The sequence below is a fragment of the Candoia aspera genome, chromosome 1 (genome assembly GCF_035149785.1).
Source record: "Candoia aspera isolate rCanAsp1 chromosome 1, rCanAsp1.hap2, whole genome shotgun sequence".
Classification (NCBI taxonomy): Eukaryota; Metazoa; Chordata; class Lepidosauria; order Squamata; family Boidae; genus Candoia; species Candoia aspera.
This window is the reverse complement of record NC_086153.1, coordinates 334215792-334234805: the sequence shown is the minus strand read 5'-3', so window position 1 is coordinate 334234805 and position 19014 is coordinate 334215792. Positions and strand designations below refer to the sequence as shown.

At 43.7% G+C, this 19014-nt stretch overlaps 1 protein-coding gene across 1 annotated transcript in view; it reads left to right on the top strand.

Annotated features, from left to right (window-relative positions):
• The first annotated feature begins 812 nt into the window (after window positions 1-812).
• MUC16 (mucin 16, cell surface associated) overlaps window positions 813-19014 on the top strand; it is a 38825-nt gene continuing 20623 nt past the window's right edge. Inside the window, exons 1-33 of the mRNA XM_063290796.1 lie at window positions 813-928; window positions 1050-1117; window positions 1770-1942; window positions 2501-2527; window positions 2951-3093; window positions 3215-3282; window positions 3935-4107; window positions 4679-4705; window positions 5129-5271; window positions 5393-5460; window positions 6113-6285; window positions 6844-6870; window positions 7294-7436; window positions 7558-7625; window positions 8278-8450; window positions 9009-9035; window positions 9459-9601; window positions 9723-9790; window positions 10443-10615; window positions 11174-11200; window positions 11624-11766; window positions 11888-11955; window positions 12608-12780; window positions 13339-13365; window positions 13789-13931; window positions 14053-14120; window positions 14773-14945; window positions 15504-15530; window positions 15954-16096; window positions 16218-16285; window positions 16938-17110; window positions 18067-18093; window positions 18542-18687. Coding sequence (XP_063146866.1) covers window positions 872-928; window positions 1050-1117; window positions 1770-1942; window positions 2501-2527; window positions 2951-3093; window positions 3215-3282; window positions 3935-4107; window positions 4679-4705; window positions 5129-5271; window positions 5393-5460; window positions 6113-6285; window positions 6844-6870; window positions 7294-7436; window positions 7558-7625; window positions 8278-8450; window positions 9009-9035; window positions 9459-9601; window positions 9723-9790; window positions 10443-10615; window positions 11174-11200; window positions 11624-11766; window positions 11888-11955; window positions 12608-12780; window positions 13339-13365; window positions 13789-13931; window positions 14053-14120; window positions 14773-14945; window positions 15504-15530; window positions 15954-16096; window positions 16218-16285; window positions 16938-17110; window positions 18067-18093; window positions 18542-18687 — 3348 coding nt within the window. The 5' untranslated portion in view covers window positions 813-871. The remainder of the gene's footprint in view (window positions 929-1049; window positions 1118-1769; window positions 1943-2500; window positions 2528-2950; window positions 3094-3214; window positions 3283-3934; window positions 4108-4678; window positions 4706-5128; window positions 5272-5392; window positions 5461-6112; window positions 6286-6843; window positions 6871-7293; window positions 7437-7557; window positions 7626-8277; window positions 8451-9008; window positions 9036-9458; window positions 9602-9722; window positions 9791-10442; window positions 10616-11173; window positions 11201-11623; window positions 11767-11887; window positions 11956-12607; window positions 12781-13338; window positions 13366-13788; window positions 13932-14052; window positions 14121-14772; window positions 14946-15503; window positions 15531-15953; window positions 16097-16217; window positions 16286-16937; window positions 17111-18066; window positions 18094-18541; window positions 18688-19014) is intronic.

Sequence of the window (19014 nt, the reverse complement as noted above, 5' to 3'; positions counted from 1 at the left end):
TCCCCCAGAGAGCACAGGGACCTCCAGCTCTTTCCCCAGGAGCTCCATGAAGTCTACTAGTAGTTCAGAAACCACTACTCCAATTCCAGTGTCCACAGAGTACTTAGTTAGTTCACCAGAGGCCACCACATTTGAATCCGCCACATCAGGAACAGCCACTTCCACTTCAGAGAGCACAGTGCCCTCCAGCACTTTTCCAGAGAGCTCCATAATTACTACTAGTACTTCAGAAACCACTACTCAACTTCCAATGACGACACAGCACTTAGCTACTTCTCCAGAGATCAGTACGTTTGAATCCGCCACATCAGAAACAGCCACTTCTCCCCCAGAGAGCACAGTGCGTACTACAGCTTCAGAAAGGAGCAGTATGATGAGTTCTACTAGTACAGAAACCATAAGTTCTACTCTAAAGAGCACAGCACACTCCACAGCTTTCCCAGCAAGCACCTTGATTGAATCTACCACATCAGAAACTCCCACTTCTCCCCCAGAGGGCACAGAGCCCTCCAGCGCTTTTCCAGAGAGCTCCATAATTACTACTAGTACTTCAGAAACCACTACTCAACTTCCAATGACGACACAGCACTTAGCTACTTCTCCAGAGACCAGTACATTTCAATCTGTCACATCTGAAACAGCCACTTCTCCCCCAGAGAGCACAGGGCATACTAGAACTTCTGAAACAAGCAGCATGATAACTTCTTCTAGTACTAAAAGCACAAGTTCTATTCTGGGGAGTACAGCATACTCCACAGCCCTCACAGAGACCACCGGGTTTGAATCAGCCACAGAAGTGACAGCCACTTCCATGGTAATCGAACGCTTCACAGTGAACTTCACTGCAACCAGTTTGATCTACAGGCCAGAGATGGGTAATCCCAAGTCAAGGCTGTTCAACGCAACAGAACGAGTCTTCGCTAAATTGGTAAGGAGACAAGTGCATCCTTAGCTGCTCCAGTAGCTGTTCCATGTACGATTTCCATAAAATAGTCAGCAACAGTGTTTTACTGCCAGCAATAAATACATAGTTTTTCCTTTATTCCTAGCTGGCAGACCTATTGCAAACCAGCAATATTGGTCCTGATTTTATGAACTGCAGTTTATCAGCATTAAGGTAAGGATTATGGGGTGGAGATTTTTTACTGATGCCTAAATGTCTTGTTATGGGGAGGGAACGATTCCAACGATCTAGTCATATTTGAGAGGTATTTTGTTTTGCTTCCATTCTTCCACGTATCACTATATTTCCCGTAAAAGTCTTTGAAAAACTCCTTCCAGCATTTTCATCCTAAATAATTTCACTGCTTCTACTTTCGGTTCCATTCACTCTACTGGAAGCTCTATGTTTACCTTCCTTCGCTCCTTCCCCAAACAGTTGTTCAGTGCAGCTGAAAATGAAACACAGCATTAAAAATACTGTGTGAAAACCGGCAAACTATAAAGTGAAGCAGTTGGTGACAGAACTTTGTACCCCTGCTAATCATGCATGTAGCAAGCCATTCCGAAATGAGCTGAGCTTGAAAACAGCCAGCGAGGGTACTGAACAGCCAAACCGGCTGGAAGAAGAAAGTGAGGTGGCACGCTCCTAGGACCAACCAGTGTCAGAAAGACAATCAAGGATGCAGAAATAGAGCAGAGCTGAACTGGAAGTCCTTTTATACTCCTGCCTGCCAGGTGGATCCCAGGGCCACCCTACGCAGGTGGAATCCACCCAAGACCTGACCGGCTTCACTGAAAATATGTTAACTTCGATCTTTCATCCTCAGATCTGTGAGTGAGAGGAAGAACACCGGAGTAGACAGTGTCTGCACCTACCGTAGAGCTCATACAGCTCCCACTTTCGACCCAGTGCTTATGTATCACAAATTCATAAATGAGACCAATGGCTTCACCAAGATGGCGATATACAAGCTGGACCCAAACAGTCTTTTTGTTAATGGTAAGGAGGAGAGGCTTGCTTTCGTGTCTAAAGAAGTTATGAGGCTGCCTGGTATTGAGTCAGTTTTGGAAAACGTTACCTAATGTATGTGGTGGTACCTAGAAGAGATGCCAGAGGGCTACGAGATTTTCTCTAGTCCTACCAGAGTTGGGCTACAAAAATCGAGGCGAGCACTACATGGCAACAGTGCTTATTGACATCTCGTGGTCATTTCGAGTTTTGCAGTCCAGACCTGGTAGCTCTGTTCTTCTGGGATTACTTTCCACTGGTGATGCCTCAGGACCTTATACAAGCAAGCGTAGGGCCAGATGGACCCTTTATATTGAGTTAGTTCACAGTGGCCTGTTTAAAGTAAAGACAATATCCTTCTGCTAGTCGGGGATCTCCAAGGCACTTCTGAGCCGTACTACCTGAGCTCTTTGAAATGGAGTAGTTGGGAATGTATGGGTGGAATTCATTGTCTCTTTGTTTTCCTGATGGTGTTTAGCTTGAGTGCACCATCTCATATCAGTGTGCTCTACTGCTTTCTTTTTTGCCAAGACTCTCTTTCCATTTCAGGTTATCATGAAGCACCACATCAGACGAGTAAGTACACCTGTATGGAGCTTTGTTAAGCCATGGACTCCTGCTGTGGCATTCCTTTCTGTTCTTGAAAAGTGCTATCGTAGTCCTGCTCAGTCTTCTGTTCTCAAATGTTAACCCATCAATCTTTCTTTTGAACGACTTGGTTTGACTTGGTTTCAAGGCCCTTCTCATCCTTGCTGCACTTTTCTCAACCAATAGCAGAAAGAGATCACACCTATCGCACCTAGCGATTCCACCTTCGAAATGAGGAAGCTATATGCTTCTTGATAAACGTCTGTTATGTGCCACTGAACATCCTGTGTTCATAAGATGATGTGCAAAATGTAAAATAGTGATTGCTTGAGCACACCTATCTGTGTGCTCTAGTGCCTTTTTTCTGCCAAAATTGGCTTTCATATCCGATACCCGTTATATCTCTTCCAGCTGTTTCTCCCACAGCCACACCTTCCATGGTAATCGAACGCTTCACAGTGAACTTCACTGCAACCAGTTTGATCTACAGGCCAGAGATGGGTAATCCCAAGTCAAGGCTGTTCAACGCAACAGAACGAGTCTTCGCTAAATTGGTAAGGAGACAAGTGCATCCTTAGCTGCTCCAGTAGCTGTTCCATGTACGATTTCCATAAAATAGTCAGCAACAGTGTTTTACTGCCAGCAATAAATACATAGTTTTTCCTTTATTCCTAGCTGGCAGACCTATTGCAAACCAGCAATATTGGTCCTGATTTTATGAACTGCAGTTTATCAGCATTAAGGTAAGGATTATGGGGTGGAGATTTTTTACTGATGCCTAAATGTCTTGTTATGGGGAGGGAACGATTCCAACGATCTAGTCATATTTGAGAGGTATTTTGTTTTGCTTCCATTCTTCCACGTATCACTATATTTCCCGTAAAAGTCTTTGAAAAACTCCTTCCAGCATTTTCATCCTAAATAATTTCACTGCTTCTACTTTCGGTTCCATTCACTCTACTGGAAGCTCTATGTTTACCTTCCTTCGCTCCTTCCCCAAACAGTTGTTCAGTGCAGCTGAAAATGAAACACAGCATTAAAAATACTGTGTGAAAACCGGCAAACTATAAAGTGAAGCAGTTGGTGACAGAACTTTGTACCCCTGCTAATCATGCATGTAGCAAGCCATTCCGAAATGAGCTGAGCTTGAAAACAGCCAGCGAGGGTACTGAACAGCCAAACCGGCTGGAAGAAGAAAGTGAGGTGGCACGCTCCTAGGACCAACCAGTGTCAGAAAGACAATCAAGGATGCAGAAATAGAGCAGAGCTGAACTGGAAGTCCTTTTATACTCCTGCCTGCCAGGTGGATCCCAGGGCCACCCTACGCAGGTGGAATCCACCCAAGACCTGACCGGCTTCACTGAAAATATGTTAACTTCGATCTTTCATCCTCAGATCTGTGAGTGAGAGGAAGAACACCGGAGTAGACAGTGTCTGCACCTACCGTAGAGCTCATACAGCTCCCACTTTCGACCCAGTGCTTATGTATCACAAATTCATAAATGAGACCAATGGCTTCACCAAGATGGCGATATACAAGCTGGACCCAAACAGTCTTTTTGTTAATGGTAAGAAGGAGAGGCTTGCTTTCGTGTCTAAAGAAGTTATGAGGCTGCCTGGTATTGAGTCAGTTTTGGAAAACGTTACCTAATGTATGTGGTGGTACCTCTCTGTGGCACCAAGAAGAGATGCCAGAGGGCTACGAGATTTTCTCTAGTCCTACCAGAGTTGGGCTACAAAAATCGAGGCGAGCACTACATGGCAACAGTGCTTATTGACATCTCGTGGTCATTTCGAGTTTTGCAGTCCAGACCTGGTAGCTCTGTTCTTCTGGGATTACTTTCCACTGGTGATGCCTCAGGACCTTATACAAGCAAGTGTAGGGCCAGATGGACCCTTTATATTGAGTTAGTTCACAGTGGCCTGTTTAAAGTAAAGACAATATCCTTCTGCTAGTCGGGGATCTCCAAGACACTTCTGAGCCGTACTACCTGAGCTCTTTGAAATGGAGTAGTTGGGAATGTATGGGTGGAATTCATTGTCTCTTTGTTTTCCTGATGGTGGATAGCTTGAGTGCACCATCTCATATCAGTGTGCTCTACTGCTTTCTTTTTTGCCAAGACTCTCTTTCCATTTCAGGTTATCATGAAGCACCACATCAGACGAGTAAGTACACCTGTATGGAGCTTTGTTAAGCCATGGACTCCTGCTGTGGCATTCCTTTCTGTTCTTGAAAAGTGCTATCGTAGTCCTGCTCAGTCTTCTGTTCTCAAATGTTAACCCATCAATCTTTCTTTTGAACGACTTGGTTTGACTTGGTTTCAAGGCCCTTCTCATCCTTGCTGCACTTTTCTCAACCAATAGCAGAAAGAGATCACACCTATCGCACCTAGCGATTCCACCTTCGAAATGAGGAAGCTATATGCTTCTTGATAAACGTCTGTTATGTGCCACTGAACATCCTGTGTTCATAAGATGATGTGCAAAATGTAAAATAGTGATTGCTTGAGCACACCTATCTGTGTGCTCTAGTGCCTTTTTTCTGCCAAAATTGGCTTTCATATCCGATACCCGTTATATCTCTTCCAGCTGTTTCTCCCACAGCCACACCTTCCATGGTAATCGAACGCTTCACAGTGAACTTCACTGCAACCAGTTTGATCTACAGGCCAGAGATGGGTAATCCCAAGTCAAGGCTGTTCAACGCAACAGAACGAGTCTTCGCTAAATTGGTAAGGAGACAAGTGCATCCTTAGCTGCTCCAGTAGCTGTTCCATGTACGATTTCCATAAAATAGTCAGCAACAGTGTTTTACTGCCAGCAATAAATACATAGTTTTTCCTTTATTCCTAGCTGGCAGACCTATTGCAAACCAGCAATATTGGTCCTGATTTTATGAACTGCAGTTTATCAGCATTAAGGTAAGGATTATGGGGTGGAGATTTTTTACTGATGCCTAAATGTCTTGTTATGGGGAGGGAACGATTCCAACGATCTAGTCATATTTGAGAGGTATTTTGTTTTGCTTCCATTCTTCCACGTATCACTATATTTCCCGTAAAAGTCTTTGAAAAACTCCTTCCAGCATTTTCATCCTAAATAATTTCACTGCTTCTACTTTCGGTTCCATTCACTCTACTGGAAGCTCTATGTTTACCTTCCTTCGCTCCTTCCCCAAACAGTTGTTCAGTGCAGCTGAAAATGAAACACAGCATTAAAAATACTGTGTGAAAACCGGCAAACTATAAAGTGAAGCAGTTGGTGACAGAACTTTGTACCCCTGCTAATCATGCATGTAGCAAGCCATTCCGAAATGAGCTGAGCTTGAAAACAGCCAGCGAGGGTACTGAACAGCCAAACCGGCTGGAAGAAGAAAGTGAGGTGGCACGCTCCTAGGACCAACCAGTGTCAGAAAGACAATCAAGGATGCAGAAATAGAGCAGAGCTGAACTGGAAGTCCTTTTATACTCCTGCCTGCCAGGTGGATCCCAGGGCCACCCTACGCAGGTGGAATCCACCCAAGACCTGACCGGCTTCACTGAAAATATGTTAACTTCGATCTTTCATCCTCAGATCTGTGAGTGAGAGGAAGAACACCGGAGTAGACAGTGTCTGCACCTACCGTAGAGCTCATACAGCTCCCACTTTCGACCCAGTGCTTATGTATCACAAATTCATAAATGAGACCAATGGCTTCACCAAGATGGCGATATACAAGCTGGACCCAAACAGTCTTTTTGTTAATGGTAAGGAGGAGAGGCTTGCTTTCGTGTCTAAAGAAGTTATGAGGCTGCCTGGTATTGAGTCAGTTTTGGAAAACGTTACCTAATGTATGTGGTGGTACCTAGAAGAGATGCCAGAGGGCTACGAGATTTTCTCTAGTCCTACCAGAGTTGGGCTACAAAAATCGAGGCGAGCACTACATGGCAACAGTGCTTATTGACATCTCGTGGTCATTTCGAGTTTTGCAGTCCAGACCTGGTAGCTCTGTTCTTCTGGGATTACTTTCCACTGGTGATGCCTCAGGACCTTATACAAGCAAGCGTAGGGCCAGATGGACCCTTTATATTGAGTTAGTTCACAGTGGCCTGTTTAAAGTAAAGACAATATCCTTCTGCTAGTCGGGGATCTCCAAGACACTTCTGAGCCGTACTACCTGAGCTCTTTGAAATGGAGTAGTTGGGAATGTATGGGTGGAATTCATTGTCTCTTTGTTTTCCTGATGGTGGATAGCTTGAGTGCACCATCTCATATCAGTGTGCTCTACTGCTTTCTTTTTTGCCAAGACTCTCTTTCCATTTCAGGTTATCATGAAGCACCACATCAGACGAGTAAGTACACCTGTATGGAGCTTTGTTAAGCCATGGACTCCTGCTGTGGCATTCCTTTCTGTTCTTGAAAAGTGCTATCGTAGTCCTGCTCAGTCTTCTGTTCTCAAATGTTAACCCATCAATCTTTCTTTTGAACGACTTGGTTTGACTTGGTTTCAAGGCCCTTCTCATCCTTGCTGCACTTTTCTCAACCAATAGCAGAAAGAGATCACACCTATCGCACCTAGCGATTCCACCTTCGAAATGAGGAAGCTATATGCTTCTTGATAAACGTCTGTTATGTGCCACTGAACATCCTGTGTTCATAAGATGATGTGCAAAATGTAAAATAGTGATTGCTTGAGCACACCTATCTGTGTGCTCTAGTGCCTTTTTTCTGCCAAAATTGGCTTTCATATCCGATACCCGTTATATCTCTTCCAGCTGTTTCTCCCACAGCCACACCTTCCATGGTAATCGAACGCTTCACAGTGAACTTCACTGCAACCAGTTTGATCTACAGGCCAGAGATGGGTAATCCCAAGTCAAGGCTGTTCAACGCAACAGAACGAGTCTTCGCTAAATTGGTAAGGAGACAAGTGCATCCTTAGCTGCTCCAGTAGCTGTTCCATGTACGATTTCCATAAAATAGTCAGCAACAGTGTTTTACTGCCAGCAATAAATACATAGTTTTTCCTTTATTCCTAGCTGGCAGACCTATTGCAAACCAGCAATATTGGTCCTGATTTTATGAACTGCAGTTTATCAGCATTAAGGTAAGGATTATGGGGTGGAGATTTTTTACTGATGCCTAAATGTCTTGTTATGGGGAGGGAACGATTCCAACGATCTAGTCATATTTGAGAGGTATTTTGTTTTGCTTCCATTCTTCCACGTATCACTATATTTCCCGTAAAAGTCTTTGAAAAACTCCTTCCAGCATTTTCATCCTAAATAATTTCACTGCTTCTACTTTCGGTTCCATTCACTCTACTGGAAGCTCTATGTTTACCTTCCTTCGCTCCTTCCCCAAACAGTTGTTCAGTGCAGCTGAAAATGAAACACAGCATTAAAAATACTGTGTGAAAACCGGCAAACTATAAAGTGAAGCAGTTGGTGACAGAACTTTGTACCCCTGCTAATCATGCATGTAGCAAGCCATTCCGAAATGAGCTGAGCTTGAAAACAGCCAGCGAGGGTACTGAACAGCCAAACCGGCTGGAAGAAGAAAGTGAGGTGGCACGCTCCTAGGACCAACCAGTGTCAGAAAGACAATCAAGGATGCAGAAATAGAGCAGAGCTGAACTGGAAGTCCTTTTATACTCCTGCCTGCCAGGTGGATCCCAGGGCCACCCTACGCAGGTGGAATCCACCCAAGACCTGACCGGCTTCACTGAAAATATGTTAACTTCGATCTTTCATCCTCAGATCTGTGAGTGAGAGGAAGAACACCGGAGTAGACAGTGTCTGCACCTACCGTAGAGCTCATACAGCTCCCACTTTCGACCCAGTGCTTATGTATCACAAATTCATAAATGAGACCAATGGCTTCACCAAGATGGCGATATACAAGCTGGACCCAAACAGTCTTTTTGTTAATGGTAAGGAGGAGAGGCTTGCTTTCGTGTCTAAAGAAGTTATGAGGCTGCCTGGTATTGAGTCAGTTTTGGAAAACGTTACCTAATGTATGTGGTGGTACCTAGAAGAGATGCCAGAGGGCTACGAGATTTTCTCTAGTCCTACCAGAGTTGGGCTACAAAAATCGAGGCGAGCACTACATGGCAACAGTGCTTATTGACATCTCGTGGTCATTTCGAGTTTTGCAGTCCAGACCTGGTAGCTCTGTTCTTCTGGGATTACTTTCCACTGGTGATGCCTCAGGACCTTATACAAGCAAGCGTAGGGCCAGATGGACCCTTTATATTGAGTTAGTTCACAGTGGCCTGTTTAAAGTAAAGACAATATCCTTCTGCTAGTCGGGGATCTCCAAGGCACTTCTGAGCCGTACTACCTGAGCTCTTTGAAATGGAGTAGTTGGGAATGTATGGGTGGAATTCATTGTCTCTTTGTTTTCCTGATGGTGTTTAGCTTGAGTGCACCATCTCATATCAGTGTGCTCTACTGCTTTCTTTTTTGCCAAGACTCTCTTTCCATTTCAGGTTATCATGAAGCACCACATCAGACGAGTAAGTACACCTGTATGGAGCTTTGTTAAGCCATGGACTCCTGCTGTGGCATTCCTTTCTGTTCTTGAAAAGTGCTATCGTAGTCCTGCTCAGTCTTCTGTTCTCAAATGTTAACCCATCAATCTTTCTTTTGAACGACTTGGTTTGACTTGGTTTCAAGGCCCTTCTCATCCTTGCTGCACTTTTCTCAACCAATAGCAGAAAGAGATCACACCTATCGCACCTAGCGATTCCACCTTCGAAATGAGGAAGCTATATGCTTCTTGATAAACGTCTGTTATGTGCCACTGAACATCCTGTGTTCATAAGATGATGTGCAAAATGTAAAATAGTGATTGCTTGAGCACACCTATCTGTGTGCTCTAGTGCCTTTTTTCTGCCAAAATTGGCTTTCATATCCGATACCCGTTATATCTCTTCCAGCTGTTTCTCCCACAGCCACACCTTCCATGGTAATCGAACGCTTCACAGTGAACTTCACTGCAACCAGTTTGATCTACAGGCCAGAGATGGGTAATCCCAAGTCAAGGCTGTTCAACGCAACAGAACGAGTCTTCGCTAAATTGGTAAGGAGACAAGTGCATCCTTAGCTGCTCCAGTAGCTGTTCCATGTACGATTTCCATAAAATAGTCAGCAACAGTGTTTTACTGCCAGCAATAAATACATAGTTTTTCCTTTATTCCTAGCTGGCAGACCTATTGCAAACCAGCAATATTGGTCCTGATTTTATGAACTGCAGTTTATCAGCATTAAGGTAAGGATTATGGGGTGGAGATTTTTTACTGATGCCTAAATGTCTTGTTATGGGGAGGGAACGATTCCAACGATCTAGTCATATTTGAGAGGTATTTTGTTTTGCTTCCATTCTTCCACGTATCACTATATTTCCCGTAAAAGTCTTTGAAAAACTCCTTCCAGCATTTTCATCCTAAATAATTTCACTGCTTCTACTTTCGGTTCCATTCACTCTACTGGAAGCTCTATGTTTACCTTCCTTCGCTCCTTCCCCAAACAGTTGTTCAGTGCAGCTGAAAATGAAACACAGCATTAAAAATACTGTGTGAAAACCGGCAAACTATAAAGTGAAGCAGTTGGTGACAGAACTTTGTACCCCTGCTAATCATGCATGTAGCAAGCCATTCCGAAATGAGCTGAGCTTGAAAACAGCCAGCGAGGGTACTGAACAGCCAAACCGGCTGGAAGAAGAAAGTGAGGTGGCACGCTCCTAGGACCAACCAGTGTCAGAAAGACAATCAAGGATGCAGAAATAGAGCAGAGCTGAACTGGAAGTCCTTTTATACTCCTGCCTGCCAGGTGGATCCCAGGGCCACCCTACGCAGGTGGAATCCACCCAAGACCTGACCGGCTTCACTGAAAATATGTTAACTTCGATCTTTCATCCTCAGATCTGTGAGTGAGAGGAAGAACACCGGAGTAGACAGTGTCTGCACCTACCGTAGAGCTCATACAGCTCCCACTTTCGACCCAGTGCTTATGTATCACAAATTCATAAATGAGACCAATGGCTTCACCAAGATGGCGATATACAAGCTGGACCCAAACAGTCTTTTTGTTAATGGTAAGGAGGAGAGGCTTGCTTTCGTGTCTAAAGAAGTTATGAGGCTGCCTGGTATTGAGTCAGTTTTGGAAAACGTTACCTAATGTATGTGGTGGTACCTAGAAGAGATGCCAGAGGGCTACGAGATTTTCTCTAGTCCTACCAGAGTTGGGCTACAAAAATCGAGGCGAGCACTACATGGCAACAGTGCTTATTGACATCTCGTGGTCATTTCGAGTTTTGCAGTCCAGACCTGGTAGCTCTGTTCTTCTGGGATTACTTTCCACTGGTGATGCCTCAGGACCTTATACAAGCAAGCGTAGGGCCAGATGGACCCTTTATATTGAGTTAGTTCACAGTGGCCTGTTTAAAGTAAAGACAATATCCTTCTGCTAGTCGGGGATCTCCAAGGCACTTCTGAGCCGTACTACCTGAGCTCTTTGAAATGGAGTAGTTGGGAATGTATGGGTGGAATTCATTGTCTCTTTGTTTTCCTGATGGTGTTTAGCTTGAGTGCACCATCTCATATCAGTGTGCTCTACTGCTTTCTTTTTTGCCAAGACTCTCTTTCCATTTCAGGTTATCATGAAGCACCACATCAGACGAGTAAGTACACCTGTATGGAGCTTTGTTAAGCCATGGACTCCTGCTGTGGCATTCCTTTCTGTTCTTGAAAAGTGCTATCGTAGTCCTGCTCAGTCTTCTGTTCTCAAATGTTAACCCATCAATCTTTCTTTTGAACGACTTGGTTTGACTTGGTTTCAAGGCCCTTCTCATCCTTGCTGCACTTTTCTCAACCAATAGCAGAAAGAGATCACACCTATCGCACCTAGCGATTCCACCTTCGAAATGAGGAAGCTATATGCTTCTTGATAAACGTCTGTTATGTGCCACTGAACATCCTGTGTTCATAAGATGATGTGCAAAATGTAAAATAGTGATTGCTTGAGCACACCTATCTGTGTGCTCTAGTGCCTTTTTTCTGCCAAAATTGGCTTTCATATCCGATACCCGTTATATCTCTTCCAGCTGTTTCTCCCACAGCCACACCTTCCATGGTAATCGAACGCTTCACAGTGAACTTCACTGCAACCAGTTTGATCTACAGGCCAGAGATGGGTAATCCCAAGTCAAGGCTGTTCAACGCAACAGAACGAGTCTTCGCTAAATTGGTAAGGAGACAAGTGCATCCTTAGCTGCTCCAGTAGCTGTTCCATGTACGATTTCCATAAAATAGTCAGCAACAGTGTTTTACTGCCAGCAATAAATACATAGTTTTTCCTTTATTCCTAGCTGGCAGACCTATTGCAAACCAGCAATATTGGTCCTGATTTTATGAACTGCAGTTTATCAGCATTAAGGTAAGGATTATGGGGTGGAGATTTTTTACTGATGCCTAAATGTCTTGTTATGGGGAGGGAACGATTCCAACGATCTAGTCATATTTGAGAGGTATTTTGTTTTGCTTCCATTCTTCCACGTATCACTATATTTCCCGTAAAAGTCTTTGAAAAACTCCTTCCAGCATTTTCATCCTAAATAATTTCACTGCTTCTACTTTCGGTTCCATTCACTCTACTGGAAGCTCTATGTTTACCTTCCTTCGCTCCTTCCCCAAACAGTTGTTCAGTGCAGCTGAAAATGAAACACAGCATTAAAAATACTGTGTGAAAACCGGCAAACTATAAAGTGAAGCAGTTGGTGACAGAACTTTGTACCCCTGCTAATCATGCATGTAGCAAGCCATTCCGAAATGAGCTGAGCTTGAAAACAGCCAGCGAGGGTACTGAACAGCCAAACCGGCTGGAAGAAGAAAGTGAGGTGGCACGCTCCTAGGACCAACCAGTGTCAGAAAGACAATCAAGGATGCAGAAATAGAGCAGAGCTGAACTGGAAGTCCTTTTATACTCCTGCCTGCCAGGTGGATCCCAGGGCCACCCTACGCAGGTGGAATCCACCCAAGACCTGACCGGCTTCACTGAAAATATGTTAACTTCGATCTTTCATCCTCAGATCTGTGAGTGAGAGGAAGAACACCGGAGTAGACAGTGTCTGCACCTACCGTAGAGCTCATACAGCTCCCACTTTCGACCCAGTGCTTATGTATCACAAATTCATAAATGAGACCAATGGCTTCACCAAGATGGCGATATACAAGCTGGACCCAAACAGTCTTTTTGTTAATGGTAAGGAGGAGAGGCTTGCTTTCGTGTCTAAAGAAGTTATGAGGCTGCCTGGTATTGAGTCAGTTTTGGAAAACGTTACCTAATGTATGTGGTGGTACCTAGAAGAGATGCCAGAGGGCTATGAGATTTTCTCTAGTCCTACCAGAGTTGGGCTACAAAAATCGAGGCGAGCACTACATGGCAACAGTGCTTATTGACATCTCGTGGTCATTTCGAGTTTTGCAGTCCAGACCTGGTAGCTCTGTTCTTCTGGGATTACTTTCCACTGGTGATGCCTCAGGACCTTATACAAGCAAGCGTAGGGCCAGATGGACCCTTTATATTGAGTTAGTTCACAGTGGCCTGTTTAAAGTAAAGACAATATCCTTCTGCTAGTCGGGGATCTCCAAGGCACTTCTGAGCCGTACTACCTGAGCTCTTTGAAATGGAGTAGTTGGGAATGTATGGGTGGAATTCATTGTCTCTTTGTTTTCCTGATGGTGTTTAGCTTGAGTGCACCATCTCATATCAGTGTGCTCTACTGCTTTCTTTTTTGCCAAGACTCTCTTTCCATTTCAGGTTATCATGAAGCACCACATCAGACGAGTAAGTACACCTGTATGGAGCTTTGTTAAGCCATGGACTCCTGCTGTGGCATTCCTTTCTGTTCTTGAAAAGTGCTATCGTAGTCCTGCTCAGTCTTCTGTTCTCAAATGTTAACCCATCAATCTTTCTTTTGAACGACTTGGTTTGACTTGGTTTCAAGGCCCTTCTCATCCTTGCTGCACTTTTCTCAACCAATAGCAGAAAGAGATCACACCTATCGCACCTAGCGATTCCACCTTCGAAATGAGGAAGCTATATGCTTCTTGATAAACGTCTGTTATGTGCCACTGAACATCCTGTGTTCATAAGATGATGTGCAAAATGTAAAATAGTGATTGCTTGAGCACACCTATCTGTGTGCTCTAGTGCCTTTTTTCTGCCAAAATTGGCTTTCATATCCGATACCCGTTATATCTCTTCCAGCTGTTTCTCCCACAGCCACACCTTCCATGGTAATCGAACGCTTCACAGTGAACTTCACTGCAACCAGTTTGATCTACAGGCCAGAGATGGGTAATCCCAAGTCAAGGCTGTTCAACGCAACAGAACGAGTCTTCGCTAAATTGGTAAGGAGACAAGTGCATCCTTAGCTGCTCCAGTAGCTGTTCCATGTACGATTTCCATAAAATAGTCAGCAACAGTGTTTTACTGCCAGCAATAAATACATAGTTTTTCCTTTATTCCTAGCTGGCAGACCTATTGCAAACCAGCAATATTGGTCCTGATTTTATGAACTGCAGTTTATCAGCATTAAGGTAAGGATTATGGGGTGGAGATTTTTTACTGATGCCTAAATGTCTTGTTATGGGGAGGGAACGATTCCAACGATCTAGTCATATTTGAGAGGTATTTTGTTTTGCTTCCATTCTTCCACGTATCACTATATTTCCCGTAAAAGTCTTTGAAAAACTCCTTCCAGCATTTTCATCCTAAATAATTTCACTGCTTCTACTTTCGGTTCCATTCACTCTACTGGAAGCTCTATGTTTACCTTCCTTCGCTCCTTCCCCAAACAGTTGTTCAGTGCAGCTGAAAATGAAACACAGCATTAAAAATACTGTGTGAAAACCGGCAAACTATAAAGTGAAGCAGTTGGTGACAGAACTTTGTACCCCTGCTAATCATGCATGTAGCAAGCCATTCCGAAATGAGCTGAGCTTGAAAACAGCCAGCGAGGGTACTGAACAGCCAAACCGGCTGGAAGAAGAAAGTGAGGTGGCACGCTCCTAGGACCAACCAGTGTCAGAAAGACAATCAAGGATGCAGAAATAGAGCAGAGCTGAACTGGAAGTCCTTTTATACTCCTGCCTGCCAGGTGGATCCCAGGGCCACCCTACGCAGGTGGAATCCACCCAAGACCTGACCGGCTTCACTGAAAATATGTTAACTTCGATCTTTCATCCTCAGATCTGTGAGTGAGAGGAAGAACACCGGAGTAGACAGTGTCTGCACCTACCGTAGAGCTCATACAGCTCCCACTTTCGACCCAGTGCTTATGTATCACAAATTCATAAATGAGACCAATGGCTTCACCAAGATGGCGATATACAAGCTGGACCCAAACAGTCTTTTTGTTAATGGTAAGGAGGAGAGGCTTGCTTTCGTGTCTAAAGAAGTTATGAGGCTGCCTGGTATTGAGTCAGTTTTGGAAAACGTTACCTAATGTATGTGGTGGTACCTAGAAGAGATGCCAGAGGGCTATGAGATTTTCTCTAGTCCTACCAGAGTTGGGCTACAAAAATCGAGGCGAGCACTACATGGCAACAGTGCTTATTGACATCTCGTGGTCATTTCGAGTTTTGCAGTCCAGACCTGGTAGCTCTGTTCTTCTGGGATTACTTTCCACTGGTGATGCCTCAGGACCTTATACAAGCAAGCGTAGGGCCAGATGGACCCTTTATATTGAGTTAGTTCACAGTGGCCTGTTTAAAGTAAAGACAATATCCTTCTGCTAGTCGGGGATCTCCAAGGCACTTCTGAGCCGTACTACCTGAGCTCTTTGAAATGGAGTAGTTGGGAATGTATGGGTGGAATTCATTGTCTCTTTGTTTTCCTGATGGTGTTTAGCTTGAGTGCACCATCTCATATCAGTGTGCTCTACTGCTTTCTTTTTTGCCAAGACTCTCTTTCCATTTCAGGTTATCATGAAGCACCACATCAGACGAGTAAGTACACCTGTATGGAGCTTTGTTAAGCCATGGACTCCTGCTGTGGCATTCCTTTCTGTTCTTGAAAAGTGCTATCGTAGTCCTGCTCAGTCTTCTGTTCTCAAATGTTAACCCATCAATCTTTCTTTTGAACGACTTGGTTTGACTTGGTTTCAAGGCCCTTCTCATCCTTGCTGCACTTTTCTCAACCAATAGCAGAAAGAGATCACACCTATCGCACCTAGCGATTCCACCTTCGAAATGAGGAAGCTATATGCTTCTTGATAAACGTCTGTTATGTGCCACTGAACATCCTGTGTTCATAAGATGATGTGCAAAATGTAAAATAGTGATTGCTTGAGCACACCTATCTGTGTGCTCTAGTGCCTTTTTTCTGCCAAAATTGGCTTTCATATCCGATACCCGTTATATCTCTTCCAGCTGTTTCTCCCACAGCCACACCTTCCATGGTAATCGAACGCTTCACAGTGAACTTCACTGCAACCAGTTTGATCTACAGGCCAGAGATGGGTAATCCCAAGTCAAGGCTGTTCAACGCAACAGAACGAGTCTTCGCTAAATTGGTAAGGAGACAAGTGCATCCTTAGCTGCTCCAGTAGCTGTTCCATGTACGATTTCCATAAAATAGTCAGCAACAGTGTTTTACTGCCAGCAATAAATACATAGTTTTTCCTTTATTCCTAGCTGGCAGACCTATTGCAAACCAGCAATATTGGTCCTGATTTTATGAACTGCAGTTTATCAGCATTAAGGTAAGGATTATGGGGTGGAGATTTTTTACTGATGCCTAAATGTCTTGTTATGGGGAGGGAACGATTCCAACGATCTAGTCATATTTGAGAGGTATTTTGTTTTGCTTCCATTCTTCCACGTATCACTATATTTCCCGTAAAAGTCTTTGAAAAACTCCTTCCAGCATTTTCATCCTAAATAATTTCACTGCTTCTACTTTCGGTTCCATTCACTCTACTGGAAGCTCTATGTTTACCTTCCTTCGCTCCTTCCCCAAACAGTTGTTCAGTGCAGCTGAAAATGAAACACAGCATTAAAAATACTGTGTGAAAACCGGCAAACTATAAAGTGAAGCAGTTGGTGACAGAACTTTGTACCCCTGCTAATCATGCATGTAGCAAGCCATTCCGAAATGAGCTGAGCTTGAAAACAGCCAGCGAGGGTACTGAACAGCCAAACCGGCTGGAAGAAGAAAGTGAGGTGGCACGCTCCTAGGACCAACCAGTGTCAGAAAGACAATCAAGGATGCAGAAATAGAGCAGAGCTGAACTGGAAGTCCTTTTATACTCCTGCCTGCCAGGTGGATCCCAGGGCCACCCTACGCAGGTGGAATCCACCCAAGACCTGACCGGCTTCACTGAAAATATGTTAACTTCGATCTTTCATCCTCAGATCTGTGAGTCAGAGGAAGAACACCGGAGTAGACAGTGTCTGCACCTACCGTAGAGCTCATACAGCTCCCACTTTCGACCCAGTGCTTATGTATCACAAATTCATAAATGAGACCAATGGCTTCACCAAGATGGCGATATACAAGCTGGACCCAAACAGTCTTTTTGTTAATGGTAAGAAGGAGAGGCTTGCTTTCGTGTCTAAAGAAGTTATGAGGCTGCCTGGTATTGAGTCAGTTTTGGAAAACGTTACCTAATGTATGTGGTGGTACCTCTCTGTGGCACCAAGAAGAGATGCCAGAGGGCTACGAGATTTTCTCTAGTCCTACCAGAGTTGGGCTACAAAAATCGAGGCGAGCACTACATGGCAACAGTGCTTATTGACATCTCGTGGTCATTTCGAGTTTTGCAGTCCAGACCTGGTAGCTCTGTTCTTCTGGGATTACTTTCCACTGGTGATGCCTCAGGACCTTATACAAGCAAGCGTAGGGCCAGATGGACCCTTTATATTGAGTTAGTTCACAGTGGCCTGTTTAAAGTAAAGACAATATCCTTCTGCTAGTCGGGGATCTCCAAGACACTTCTGAGCCGTACTACCTGAGCTCTTTGAAATGGAGTAGTTGGGAATGTATGGGTGGAATTCATTGTCTCTTTGTTTTCCTGATGGTGGATAGCTTGAGTGCACCATCTCATATCAGTGTGCTCTACTGCTTTCTTTTTTGCCAAGACTCTCTTTCCATTTCAGGTTATCATGAAGCACCACATCAGACGAGTAAGTACACCTGTATGGAGCTTTGTTAAGCCATGGACTCCTGCTGTGGCATTCCTTTCTGTTCTTGAAAAGTGCTATCGTAGTCCTGCTCAGTCTTCTGTTCTCAAATGTTAACCCATCAATCTTTCTTTTGAACGACTTGGTTTGACTTGGTTTCAAGGCCCTTCTCATCCTTGCTGCACTTTTCTCAACCAATAGCAGAAAGAGATCACACCTATCGCATCTAGCGATTCCACCTTCGAAATAAGAGGAATTTTTGTTTCTCTTATTTTCCTGATGATGGGTAGCTTGAGTGCACCAACCCATATCAGTGTGCTCTACTCCCTTCTTTTCTGCCAAGACTCTCTTTCCATTTCAGGTTATCATGAAGCACCACATCAGACCAGTAAGTATTCCTTTACAGAGCTTTCTTAAGCCATGGACTCCCACTGTGGTACACAACCTAAAATGTCCAGCCTCATCCCAAACATACCAATTGGAGTGCAAGGAAAGGAGTATCCTCCCTTGGAATATCATCAAAAATCCCTATTACAACCCCTTGATTGTGAAACATGGCTTCTGGGAGAAGGCCAGATGTCTGTGAATTGAGCTATTATAAGACGTTTGGACTAGGAAAAGGTTTAGAGAAACTAATCCTTAGGAGCAGTAAAAACAATACTTTTAAAATGTACTTAATGTAACTAATAAGTCAATTTTTTTCTACATTTTTTATTTTGCTTGATGAAATAATACTTATACTTCTAACTTTGCACATGTATGCATTTGTATTGCACTTAACTTTTATTTAGGTCAATTTTTTTCCTTCTCAAAACTCAGTTTCTTTTATCTTTCAGCTCTTCCTCCTACAACCACCTCAAAGGCCTCAACTTTAGGACATTTCACTGTGTATTATACTTTGACCAATTTGCTGTACACAAAGGATATGGCGATACCTGATTCTCCCAAGTTTATTGCTACTGAAAAAGTGATGAAGCATTATGTAAGGTTCATCTCCTACTCATGAGTATTTGGTAGGAATTAGCAGACAAGAATAAATCTGTATCATTTATACTTTTGCTTTTACAGATTGATATATGATCTGCTCAATTTCTGGGTGAATTTTTGCTAAAAAAATATCCAGCCAGAAAAGTGCTAGATTGGACTTAAGTGCAAGTGGAGAGTTAATCTACAGTATTTTAATAGAACAATGAACTAGCTGAGAGACTTCAACAATGAAAGAGCTTGGCATGGTTAAGCTGTGTTTGAACCAAACTGATTTCCTCTATGGTTTCTTGCATCTGGATATCCAGTCTGGATATCCAGTCTA